At 37.5% G+C, this 13,973-nt stretch overlaps 1 protein-coding gene across 2 annotated transcripts; it reads right to left on the minus strand.

Moving 5' to 3' along the window:
* Positions 1-823: 823 nt before the first annotated feature.
* SYT4 (synaptotagmin 4) lies at positions 824-12,845 on the minus strand. Of its 2 annotated transcripts, none has more exons than XM_034774651.1 (4): positions 12,586-12,845; positions 8,827-9,587; positions 7,113-7,233; positions 824-4,273 (listed from the first exon to the last, which is right to left on the minus strand). In XM_034774651.1, the coding sequence occupies exons 1-4, from the start codon at positions 12,617-12,619 to the stop codon at positions 3,966-3,968; spliced, it is 1,224 nt and encodes a 407-aa protein (XP_034630542.1). In that variant the 5' UTR covers positions 12,620-12,845; the 3' UTR covers positions 824-3,965. The 2 variants fall into 2 exon arrangements, with proteins under 2 accessions (XP_034630542.1, XP_034630541.1); XM_034774650.1 differs by having other exon boundaries at positions 8,827-9,641.
* Positions 12,846-13,973: the final 1,128 nt, after the last annotated feature.

The following is a 13,973-nucleotide window of genomic DNA, read 5'->3' on the forward strand; positions in this document are numbered from 1 at the left end:
CTTCAATCCAGTTCCTAGTGGATGGGCCTCATAACATTGGACAGTAATAGGCCTGCCTGTTTGTTGGAAGTATTAGAAGAGAGCAAGTGAGAGAGAGAGAGAGAGAGGAGTGGATGGGCATAATAAAGCAACTACTCTCTCATCTCCCAAAGGAACTCCTTCCAGGGTACAGTTAATACACATTTGCAAAAAACAGTACAGGGAATCTTGCATTATCACTGACTCAGCTTGAGCTGTATCCTTTCTGTGGCTAAATGGAAAGGGAAAGTTTAATCAGCACTAGAGGTTTCATCCCAGAATATCCCTGGCAGGCGTTGTCACTCAGAGATGTACTGCTGAGTCATAATTCCAAAGGGGAATCATTTGCTTCTGGCAAGTTAGTAGGGAGAATAGAGCAAGATTCCACTTATTCCCTGCCACTCCCTTTTCACCTTCTCAGGATAAGGAGTAAAGGATATGCATTCCTGTTTACTTCTGCACTTCTAGACCCAAAGTCCTGGTAATCCGCGCTGGTGGCTAACCAGGCTCTTATTGCCTAGTGTGGAGTCCAGCTCAGAATCTAGCACCAAATACATACTCCTCTTTAAAAACAAATGTGCCAGAAAGATATTTTGGATTAACAGCATGGAAAAAGGATCTAGGTGGGAAGAGTATGGTATATACAAAAAGCCTTCTGTAAAACAAATCTACCCCAGTGTTATTTTGGGGGTGGGGATTTGGGAGAGGGAATATCTGTTATCTGGTGAAGGTGTAAAAACAAAGACCAAGAACAAAACAATTGAGTCTACTGAAAACATACAGTGGTAGAATATTTGCATTGGGATGGGATGAATGAAAGCAGCAGTTTATTCTTGTCTTACATACATGGCACAACATACAGAGCTGGCACAAAAAACTTACAAAACCTCATACACCATGCTTCCTCCCAAATAACTTCTATCAAGTTACAACAGCATAAGAAATCAGTTATTTAGTTACAACAGATCTTCAAACATGGATAACCTCCCATTCAGATTTTTTTCGTAAGCTACTTAGACAAACATTATTTTACATGTTTAATACAGTACAGTATCCTTAACAGAGTTCAAGATATTCACATTAAGTATTGAATACTTTATAAAATGGAAAAATTTCTCATTTCAGGGCAGGACCACTTCTACTCCTGCCATGTCTGGTTTACGAATGGGTCACAAGTCATTTTTACTCAACTTTCCAAGCTAATCATTGCTTTAAATTAAAAACAAAAATCCTATTTACAATTTTTCCAGTGTAATAAAAAGTCTTTGCTTCCCACCTCCCTATCTTCCCTCCCCCGCAACAGCTGTCATTTATCTGGTAGAAATATTAACCCGTAGGCTGCTATAGAAACTTTAAAACACCCTCCTGACAACATCACGTTGGATGGAAAAATGAAAGATGGCCACAGCCCATGCCTGATTTTAAAAAAAAGATTTTTTTTATTTTATTTTACTGAATGAAAGGCTTTGTATCCACTAGGAACGTATGCTAAATCTCATCATTTGATCACATTAACAGAGATGATGCGCTACCTGTGAGCCAGATTGTAATAACTATCCCCTGGTTTTAATTGTACCTTATATTACATAACACCCCATTGACTTCAGTGGAATTACTTGTGTAACATTCTTTTTTTGACATTAATAAGGATATTGCAGTCTGGCTCTATAATGCTACTATCTTTGGGCTAGATTCTATCATCCTTAATTATACTGAGTAATGACTTACTCCATAAACAGTCCCATTGATGGCACTATTCATGATTCAGATACTACTATATGGTCCTGATCCAAAGTCAATGGGATCTTTTCTTTTGACTTAATTGGGCTTTGGCTCAGGCCCTGTTTTCATAAGGTTAGCAAACTTTAGCCCTGAAGTAGATAATCAATGTCTTAAAAAAAAAAAATTCTATTCTTTTGTACAAACAATATGCAATTTTTTTTACACTAAGTGTTGTCATAAAAAGCATATATAAGTTGTTTTGAAAATGCATTTTTATAGAACTTTATAAACATTGTGATATCAAACACGTTCTCAAAGCTGGATAAAGTACTGACACAAACCCTGAAAGTACCTACATAGAATTCTTTCAGTAGTATTTCTTTCTTTCTTGCATATTTAACATTCCAGCCTCTTCCACTTGTCATTTTATGGTCAAATTATGGTCCCGGTGAAGCCAGCAACAAAACTCCAATAGGCTTCAAGGATTTGGCCTTCACTGAGAGTCTAATACAATATCAATTGTTAAAATGTTTTCATCATTGGCCCCGTTCTGCCACCCTTCTTCACACTGAGTAATACCTTAATTCACAAGCAGTCTCATTCATCAGTGGGATTACTTCTGAAGGAAGGAGGTACTCAGTCTGAGCAAGGGTATCAGAAACTGACCCTGCATTTTTTAATCCTCCTTATTTCCACCACTAACAATTCTTTAAAAAATATTATTATTTACAAAGCTTGTCATTCAAAAGGAACATAGGACAAATATTTGCAGACAACACTGTATAAGAAATCAGTGTACCTAGTGTAAACATAAATAAGATTAACAGGACTCAAATGTTTTATTTATATACTTGTTTACTTTGTGTTACACTTATTTCCCCAATCTGGCATTGTGATCATAGTTTAAATCACTTGATACATACATGTTGCATACTACAGTGAAATCATGTTACTTCCCTCCCCCTCCCCATTTTTTAATACAATCAGCCATGGACACATGAAAATGATTGAAATGAAGTGCTACTTTAAAATTGTTCACCTAATATGATTTAGCATGTGTTATAATGCTAGTTTGGGCCTCAATCCTGTAAATATCTGTTTCATTTTATACACTGTAAGTAGTCTTATTAATTTCAGTGAGACAACGCACAGTGCATAAAGTTAAACACACATGTATGTTTTAATGGGATTGGGGCTTTGATTTCTGCCATATAATACAATTTGTGTTTTATTTTATTTTTTTTTATTTTTTATTTTTTTAGTGAAGCAAATAGAAAAAAAAATGGTAGACAAGTTTATTTTAGCTATTTTCAACCTTTTTAAAATATAACAAGTGAAAGACCATTCATTGTAATATTCTTCACATTTCATTACCTTGGTCAAAATGTTTTACCTTCATTAGAAATGCTCAGTGTGTGACCTGGGTGTGGAGTGGCGGGGTGGGGGGGGAGAGGAATTGCAGGTCATACTTCAAGGACAAATCCTAACCGTATTGTAACATGTGCACTCACCTATATCCGAGCCCTTTTTATAAAACTATTAGTTTTAATTTGTTCGCTACTTTTAAAACATACTTATTTCATCCACTGTCATAATAATAATAATAATTTAAAAAAACGTAAACGTAAAAGACTATACAATATTTCACACACATAACAACTATTTGCACCTGATGTGATATGCAAAGCAAGTTGTTGAAAATGTCTTGTATTTGGGTTGATCAAAGTATAAGTGCCCTAAACTTATGAAAATTGGTTGAATTTCCATATGAGAAGGTTTCTGATACAATGGTAAACCAAATAAAATACTCTTCCTGCCCCTCACACATTCCCAATTTTTAGACTTAAAAAAAAAGTCTGTCCCTAGATCTAGCAATATATATTAATGAGGTTATCATCTTCTGCATGGAGTAGTAATCTACAGTTTCCAGTGATTTATTCATAACAGATAGACTGCTCTTATTGAAGTTTGCACTGCTTCACAAGTCTATTACTATGTAAACTCCAGCAGAATATGAATATCATATGAAATTATGTCAAGTTTCTATGGATTAGAAAGACCTTTGTTTAATGTGAAAATTTAGTTACCTTCTGTTCTGATAGTTCACTCCAGTTTTAACAAAAAGATGTCTTGTTGTTACAAGCCTGTAATTATGCATCATACAGAAAGAAAATTGCTCCTTGCCTATGGAAATATTTGTTAAGTTCCAACCCATTTCTAGGCTGCTAACCATCACACAGCATATGCCACTTGGCAATTTGTCTCCTAGGATATTCACAAATTTCCTTCCAGTGCTCTCCACTTGTTCCTTCTGCTGAAGCTCCCAGGGTTAACCGGCCAATAATCTCATTCCTGGACCCCCTATCTGAATCCAAAACCAAAAATTCAATGCTGATATCTTCAAGGCCCTCACAAGGAATGTCAAAGACAAACAATTCATTGAATACTGCATTGGGGGTGCATTTCTTCACATGGGTTTTCTTTTTAGAGATTCTCTTCTTAGCATGGTAGAGGTTCACTTTGACATAAGGATCTGCAATGACAAGCAAAAAAACCCCACAAGACTATTGACTGTTGTCCAACAGCAATTCATGGATCATGTGAATGATAAAATATATTCTACCAACATAATGACAACATGATGAGGGGTTGCCACAAACAAATAGATGTTGAGAAAAATGTCCCATTTGTAAAACTTTATCCTAAGTGACAACAGCAAGCTTTGTTGTCCATTTTTTAAAAATTAAACTATGAATCTTGAACAACTGAAGCACAACCAGGACCGGCTCCAGCTTTTCTGCTGCCCAAGCAGAAAAAAAAAAAAAAAAAAAAAAGACGAGCGGCGGCACTTCGGCGGCAGCTCAATCGCACCGCTTCTTCAGCATCAAGTCGTACTTCTGTTCTTCTTTGGCGGCAATTCGGCGGCAGCTCAAAGAGGAAGAGATGGAATGAGGGACCCGCCACTGAATTCCCGCCGAAGAACCAGACGTGCCGCCCCGATACCAGAGGGAGTGCTGCCCCTTTGAATTGGCCGCCCCAAGCACCAGCTTCCTATGCTACTGCCTGGAGCCGGCCCTGAGCACAACTGATAAATATTAGATCTAGGTCTTTAGTACAGCATGAAGGAAAAAATTCTATTTGCCTATTGGCAGAAATGTAAAACTCTATATTTATGTTTAATTTGAATTAGTTATTCATACTTATTTGTATAGGATAAGCCACATCTTAATGAGAATTGTGCAAGCAAATGCATAGGAGAAAAAAAAACAGAAAAAAAATCTTTAAGGAATGGCTGAATGGACAAAATTTATTCCTAGTGTAACTCCAGTGATTTTAATGAACTTGATTAACTTGGCCCCACAAATTTTGATTTGGTTATTTTGAACCAGCAACTCCAAATGTGGAGCTGGATTTGTTGGTATGCTATATATGCCCAGGCTTAAGTAAGTTGATGACTGTTTTGTATCATTGGGAGGGATAGCTCAGTGGTTTTAGCATTGGCCTGCTAAACCTAGGGTTGTGAGCTCAATCCTTAAGAGGGTTGCTTAGGTGATCTGGGGCAAAATCGGTACTTGGTCCTGCTAGTGAAGGCAGGGGGCTGTACTTGATGACCTTTCAAGGTCTCTTCCAGTTCTAGGAGATAGGATATCTCTATTTATTGGAACAGCACAAAGTAGCCAATTTAGAAGGTTAAATTTTGTCCATATTTTATTAGTCCTATTAATTGACCCAACGTGGGTTTTTTAAACAGCATTCAAGTTTTGCTTGACTCTTCTTCCATTGAATTCATAGAGAGTTCTACCATTGATCAGAACTAAACACAAATCCCATTTAGAATTGCTGGGCCAAAGACATCAAATTGGAATAGCTGGATGATGACAAGGTTACTCGTCCATTTGGCCTGATAGTATATTTTGCAGAAATACCGAAACAAAGGTCATATTGCACATATTCAAGTGCAGTATGACAGTGACAAAGTATGTTGAAATGTATTTCCACTTTCATACTATACTTTCATAGTTAACCAATACTTTAGGAATAAACCTCAAATAAATAAATAATTAACTGGCCTTTTGAAGCACAAACTCCACCCCAGCATTCTGTATATCAAAATCAATACCCATCAAAGTTCCGTATAGTGATCTTGATTTCTGGCCAAATAAACATTCCTAGTTAACATCTCCCAACCATAGATACGTCTAAAGTGTCCAGTTTGCTTCTCCCATATCTATCAGACTTTTATACCACTGACCAGGAGGTTTTGTTGAGTGCTGGGGCATCATTTAAGTAGTTTATGGAGTCTCCTGAGTGAATCACTTCCTATCTTGCCGAGAAGGTAAAAGTGAGCAGTAAAAGTGAGAGGGGTGCTCTCGTACAGGGAATCACAGAGGTCTATTTTGTCATGACTGGCATCTGATTACCTTGAGACATCTCCTTTCTCCCTGGCCCATGCTGACACAACCGAGATCAGAAGAGGTGCTAAAGGTAGAGATCCCTTTCTGAAGCATCTTCAGCTTTGTAGGATGTGTCAGCCTACTGAGTACACTGCAAGGCCCATCTCTTCTCTTGGGCATTCAGGATGAGTTGAGGGTTAAAGAGGATTTTATTTTATGCTCAGAAGAACAGCTCATTGCATTTTATTGTGAAATTAAATTATGTCAGGGTGCCCAGTGTTTGGATATGCCTTTGCTTATGACGCTCTGAAAATAAATTGAATACATATACTATACTGTCTGTCTGTGTCTGTGTGTATCTACCATTGGTTTCAATGGATGTTCCAGAAAAAGAAACAGTTGCATAATAGAGCCATGAAAATGGATTGCAAAACCTGCTTTTCCTTCCTGCATCCCAAGGACACTGCATTACAATGCACAAATATCATGTTACAAGTGACTTATCTTACATTGCAAATACCATGTAATGAGCCAGCTTGAGGGCTGATGTGACTTCACTGGAGCTATGTTGAATTACACCAGCTGAGGGTCTGTCTCAGAAATAAACCCTTGTAGATTACTTATTTACAATAAAACTATAATTCTGCAGTATTTCCCAACAAAATATCCTGCTGATGTCAGAGAAGTCCGACAGAAGAAAAAGGCAAAATTCAATGACTTCACTGGGAAGAGGATTTCTTCCATATTAACTCTTAGGTCACTTAATGTCTTGGCAAATACTATATAGGAACAAGCTCCTAACATTTGTGACTTGGAATGTAAAATATAACTTGTCTCTGTGAAAAAGCAAGAGTGAATTGCAGATCATACAGCCCATGAATACATGGGTGATAGCACAGATCTTTAATCTGTAAACTCCCAGGCTTAGAATGTTTTTTACAATTCTGCCTATTCCACAGTCATAAATAAAGACATTACCTGATAATCCTGAAACGTCAGCTTTGGGTAGGTGCCTGGCTTTCAAAACAACCACGGTTAGAGTGTTTGTTGTAGACTGGTAACAGAGAGAGATCAGTAATTCTCCACGTCCAGATGACTTCTGAGGAAATGAAAAGAGAACCTTTATGAACAAATATCTTGGTCAATATCTTGGCTGTGAATTGGAGAGATTAGTACATTTTTTGAAAATGTCATATGAGACCTGATGTTGGAACACATTGGAGTAGCTCTAAAGGAGTTATTTATTATTAATTATTATTACTAGGAGTAGAATTATTAGTATTATTTATTATCATAGTTCTATGCTGCTTTATGTTACCAGACTTGATCCAATGTATTCTGGTTACAAAACTTTGTTAATGGCTTGTTAGTAAACAGATTAGAAAAACAAGGTGAAAGCATATATTGTCATGGAAGAGACCTATTAGTTCACTTGGTTTATAGTAAGATAAAGATTTAAATTGATTTTTGAAACACCTACATCATAGGTAATAAATCTCAGTGAAAATAAAAGAGTATAAGCAGAGCTAAAATAGAAAAGGTATATCAAACACATGTAATTCACCAAAATCTGCAATGAAATCTTTTGACAAATATAGACTCAAAATTTTATTGAAATGTTGTCCCTAATACTCTCTGGAGGACTATCATTTAAATGGAAGGAAAAAGAAATCAGGGTTCTTCTGTATAATTATTTAATTTGAATTTGCAAGAACAATGGCTTCAAGTCAAGTAAAACAAAGAAAAGAAACAGGGACCTAAAAGGTTGAACCTCTCTGGTATATACAGTATGAATGAGATGATTACAGAGCTGTTGTGCTGAAGCATTAGAACTTTAAAACAATGATATTGCTGATAGGAATATTGGCTGGCAGACATTAATTCAATTGGATGTAATGCTTGATCTTTTGAAAGCAATTACATTAACGTCAATACACATGCCAAATCCCCAGGAAGGGCTGATGGGCACAATTCAGTTGTTATGGTTTTGAAATATCTTTTCATTCTGAACCTGGATAAGAAACACAGGGTGAAATTCTGGCCCCACTGAAGCCAACAGGAGTTCTGACAGATTTCAATGGGGTCAGGATTTTGCCCATAGTGACTTCCTTTTATTAGTGGAGCTGCAGCCTGTGTTTCAATACTTAAGACACCGGATAATAATACAAAGGTCAAATAATACATTTGAAATCAAACAATGTAGTCAACAATGTAATTTTGTGACTGGTTTCAAATAAAATATTGGATAAATATGTTTGATCTTTAAGGGCTTGATCCATAGCTCACTGCAGTCAACTGAAAGATTCCCATTGACTTCAATGAGCTTTGAGTCAAGTCGTAATTGCCCATCTTCAATATAGAATGGGGAAAAAAAGCTGTGCATTCTGTTCTTGCCAGCCTGATTAATTTGGGTCAGAGCCTGCTGACCTAACATAAGTGGTCCCATTGAAGTAAATTGGACCAATTGCATAAGAAAATAGGATTTGGTCCATTAGCAATTTCTTATAACAAGCTCACTGCAGTGATCATTGATTGCACTTGTATGCTTGTCTCCCCATAATGTTATCATGTAAAGCTTCTCAATGGTTGTTCTGATGAACTCTTTCCCTACTTTCTAATATACTAGTAAAATAATAACATAATAAAAAATAATAAAAGCACATGACTTTTAAAGATATTTAAAATAGATTACCCTAACATTTCTTTTGATGATCTCCCTGTTCATTAGCATCCTTCCCTCAGACAATTCAATTCCTTCAAGTGGAATAAGGACTTCTCCAATGATGTCATCTCTGGAAAACCTGTCAAAGCTCAAGATCATAAAGTGAAGGATTAAATCTTGGACTTGGCTATAGGGGATCCCATAAAATGTAAAGGTTTCATCGAAAGCTGGATCTAAGGTTTTTCTCAGCACTCTGGTTTTCACTTTGTGCTTCTTCTCAGGTAAGATTGTCATTTTGATGTAGGGATCAGAAGTCATTGACTGTTCATCCATTGCTGGCAATCCACGTGCTTCTTTGATGTTCACCACAAATGCCTTCTTCTCAAAGTTGTACTCTAAAGAGAAAAAGAGAGTCCCTAGCTTGTCTTGTTTCTCTTCAGAAGACAGTGAAGTGTTGGACTTTAAGCTCTCGGGGGATATTGAATCTTTCTCTCTTTCTACAAAGTGCTTTGGAGTCAAGTTCTCAAGATCTGGAGAGCTCTGGATTTTGGGGGTTGTTTTGGGGAAGTTGCCATTCAAATCTCTCTTTTCCAGGTCGAGGTGGAGAGAATTCTTTGGCATCACTGATTTGCTTTTTGCTTCACTTTTGTCATCTGCTCCAAATTTCTTCTTACTGTTAAGGTTCTCGGGATAAATGTCAACCCCCTTCAGCACATGGACAAATTTGTAGGGAGGGGTCTTGTTGGATTTGGAAGATTTACGCTGGCAGCAGATCCAAGCAAAGAGGGAGACTGTGAAGACAAGGCCAAAAGCACTAAAGATCCCAACCACTGTAGGAATTTCATCTGCAAATCAAATTAATAGTAACAAACATGTAAACAGCAGTGCTTGAGATAATAATGTGATATATTAGAAAATAAGAGATGGCACTAGCAGCAACCTAGGCAAATCAAAAGAGATGGCACTAGCAGCAACCTAGGCAGACTGAAATGTTTTTTCATTATACACATTGCAAAGGATCTGTGTATATTTCACGCCACCTGCAGGTATAAATGTGTAGCCACACAGCAAGAGGGACCCTTCATGTAAGTACTTTTCCATATACAGTGTAGCCAATTATTTTAATTTATTGTTCATTTCTAGTTAATAACAGAGTGATTGTGAGGAAAACAGTAGGACAAAATAATATCATTAATAATTATTCTGAAATGGCTCCTTTCCATGTGCAGTTTCTAGGTTCACTTAGAACAACTAACTCAGTATGAACCCAGGAGGCAAAAGCATTTTCGGCTCACTCCTGCAGCTTCTGCATTGAGTCTCCAGGATTTTGTTGCTTAAACAGAATCTGAAATATGCATTACTTGTATATGCCATCTATGTTTTATATTGCTCCCCGGACTGCTCTGTATATCGAATGAGATAAATGTTTTGTGTTCTGATCTCAAAAGGGGTTAGAGGTATCTCATGAAGATGCTGAGTTTAATAGAAGGGGACGGTATTCAACACTTTCTTAGGAGGCACTCACCTTCTTGCAGGAGTGAGTCCTTGAAACAATAATTATATCTATAAAGGCTTTTTCCTGCTACCTGGACATTATGCATGCATGTTCAACTCTAAAACCAAGAAAACCCACTGTGTTGCTATCCTTTAAGTATTGAACCCATCTGACTATTAACCAAAGTCGTGGAGAATTTAAAAGCAATAGAAGGAGGGTTCTTGTTTATTTTACAATATTTCATTATATCATATATTGTGACAAAAAAACATTAGAGCTAGATTCCTCTCCCGTGTGCATATGAATCATGCATTTGAAAATTACATTTCAAAGGGGAAAACAGTGCAAGTGCTACAATCTCATTTAGAATGTGGATAAAGTGGTTGCATATAAAGTTATATCATTAGTATTTCATAAGTATGCAATGAAGGACCACATGAGCACAACTAACTGGAAATCCAATTTGCCCTATAAGTAACAAATTTTAACATCCCACAATATACCAGTCAGAGCTAAATCCACATCACTGTAAGAGTGAGGGGCTAGTAAAATATTAATGTAATGACGTTTTGTATGAATAAGGGTAATTATGTTCTTTATGTAAGAGTGCTGGTTCTTTAACACATGATTAGCAGACCTTTCTGGTTGAGAAAGAGCACAGGTGTCCTATATGAATGAGTCTGTTATGTATAGTTAAAAGCTAGACACATGGGATTACTTTTCACTTACTGTCATATCTTTATTTTTTTTTTATTGGCGTGACTGAAAAAATAGCACTAGAAAGAGATATTAGGAGATAAACTTCCAGCAGCTAAAGGGTTAGGCCTGGCTCTACATTTCTTCCAACAGTTGAGTCATTTTCCCTTCTACCCTTATTCTGTATCATTCATTGTAATTAAATGTAAGAACTCAATAAAATGACATATATGATCAATAAGTGAATTCATTTTTTTTAAAGTTAAACATGTGGCACTGAGTTTAGACAATTCCTCAGGGTTCAGAAATGGAAAATGTATGAGATGCAATAGGAGAGAACAAGGTCTATATCATAATTATTAGCACAACTTAAACAGGTTTTAAGTATCAGTTTGCATTTTTGTAGCACTTTTCATTAGATCACATTTAGACAGACTGTTTATAAAAGTGTGAATAATATGACATGCTACATCTACAGCTTCTGGTAGCATTGATAGGACAAAATTGGTACTTAAAATTAATTATCTTAATTGAATCAGTCATCAGGTGCGCAAGATGTCACAAATGTAGTTAGAAACACCCAGGTGATGGGGGTGGGGGCAGGGAGATGAAACGGTAAAGAACATTGCTATACATTTACTTCAATTAGATAACAACCTGTGTTTGTTGCTATTTTCATATGGCAAATCAATTGTCCAGCCATTCAGAAAAGCCAGATATCTTTCAAATGTTATTTATTAATACTAGAGCAGATTCTGATCTCAGTAACACAGATGTAAATCAGGATTCACTCCATTTAAATCAAGGGAGTGATTTCAGATTTTGCACTCTTGCTAGAGTAAATATTTTGTAAAGGATAGTTCAGAAACATTTTATTTTATAAACTCTAAGTAAATGTATAGATACACACACCTATTTATGTGAGTGTTTCTGAAACTCCCTTTCTGTAATAAAGTTAATCCCATATGCAACAAAAAAATGTTGAATTTAAAACTTTTTATTATTATCATCCTTTTATACTAACATCCACTGCACCAAGATTTATCTCAGTAGTAAGATGTCCATTTAAAATAAGTGGGGATATCACACATTCACTCACCTAGCAACATCAATTAAAAGAACATATATATCTGTGGATAAGATTTTATACGCCCTCCTCTTTAAGAAGACAGGGGTGAAAGCTATTCCAAGAGCATTTTGAACAAGGATTTGATCTTTGGCATGGAATATACTTGAACAACTTAACTCTGGGGTATGCTATCTTTCCTCGAGGTAGAGGAGATAATCGAGGCATCAGTAATACACAAAAAAGTCCTAATGCTTGCCAGTACCTGGGCTGCAAAAACAAAAAAGAAAATTACACATCTATGAACTTCAAAGACATAAAAAAAGATTCAAGTGCCCAAAGGATTCCTCTGAAAGAGATATAAGGAAGCTGTGGAGATAGGTTAGACAAGATTTAAAGCATACCCTTAGTTAGCCCTTAGTTAGCTCTCCCAACGCCATGAAATGGAACGTTCATACAAATGCCCAGCCAGCTCTCAGGCTTAAGGATGGAAATTGCCTGGCATTATAAGTTTGGGATGGAACTTGCTTACCAAATTCTTCTCTGCTCGCTGAAATCGGAGCCATTTTTGCTGCGTGCTCTGTCCAAGGTACTGAAAAGCACTTCCTCTCCTTAGCCCAGCTCTTAGCTTGCACAAACCCAACGGAGCCCTATTTTTTCCAGCGTGATGAAATCACAAACATGAAAGATCGGGAAGGTTGAGGAGGAGGAGGCTGTGAACGGGGAGGGGAGGGAGCTTTTAGACCTTCCCTCTTCACAGTGATTTGCAACCCCCTCCCTGTTTTGGTTCTTCTGAGTAGCTCGGCTCCGAGACTGAAGACGTGGTTGAAACCCAAATTGACGCAATCCTGACGCTACAGGGCTGAAATCAGCACCTTCCTTCCCCCCCCTCCCCACCCCTTTCCCCCCTAGGGATTCAGCACACACTCATCAATTATTTTAACTGCTCTGCTGCAGGAGATTAGCTCACATTCTCAGCCTGACACAGACAGAGATGCTAATTCCTACAGCCCTTGTATAATCCACAGCCCTGGTATGTTTCATTAAGTATTATTTATTAATTTGAGATCCAGGTTGCAATGATGCAGTAGACGATGCAAAGTCTTAGGGTCAAACGACCCAGCTCCAATTTCAGGGATGTGTTTTCACTATATTTGATACCATACACATAATGGATCGGAATCACTAAATGTCCTGTGTCTACTGCCCCTTCCCCCTTGGAAGTGCAAGAACATAGTGTTCTCTTCTCCCGACCTGCCTTCGGGTCTGGGTAAAAGCTGGATCTGCCTGTCAATTTGGAACCTAAAGCTCCCGGATTATACTGTAAAAAAGTCTGATGCTAAAACACCCACAACTCCCCCTGAATCTGCAACAGTGCTGTAAAACCTGGCACTTGAATCCTGCTGGATCCAGCCAAGTTTTGGCTCCCATCCCAAATTCTGCTGCATAAATGGAGACCAAGTGAAGGTACTCCTGTTACAACAACAAAATCCAGAGACAGAGGGATAGTGCTCCAGATCCCTGGATCTTGATCCCGACATTTTTTTTATCCCCCACCCAGCAAATGCTGCTGCTGAACGACAGAATAAATGTAGCTGCTTCTAACTCCAGCAAAATCAATCCATCTGAGAGGATGCACCGAGTCAGTCTGTGATGCTGATAATCCCAATTCCACTTCCTAAACAAAGACCATGTTTAGCTGCTTCTGCTGCACTTTAGCAATCCTGCCGGGGGCCCCCAGTCCAGCTCTCCACACACACTGCAGCTGTTCCACAGAAACTCAAATCCAGGATGGGGACTCTACTGGATCTAACCAAATTTTGGCTACAAACACATCAATGATACTCTAAAAATAGAGGGTAGTGGTCTTCAACTATACACCTATAAAAATCTGAACATACACACATGCTGGTATAAGAA

This window comes from Trachemys scripta, chromosome 6 (assembly GCF_013100865.1).
Source record: "Trachemys scripta elegans isolate TJP31775 chromosome 6, CAS_Tse_1.0, whole genome shotgun sequence".
In the NCBI taxonomy this organism is placed as follows: Eukaryota; Metazoa; Chordata; order Testudines; family Emydidae; genus Trachemys; species Trachemys scripta.

Bases quoted from the DNA above. Each gene is read 5' to 3' on its own strand.
- SYT4 (XM_034774650.1), bottom strand. From the start codon at position 12,619: ATGGCTCCGATTTCAGCGAGCAGAGAAGAATTTG. The intron at 7,234-8,826 runs GTAATCTATTTT...TCATTTCCTCAG, and splicing joins TCATCAAAAGAAATGTTAGG to AAGTCATCTGGACGTGGAGA. The intron at 4,274-7,112 runs GTAATGTCTTTA...TTGTCATTGCAG, and splicing joins TGACGTTTCAGGATTATCAG to ATCCTTATGTCAAAGTGAAC.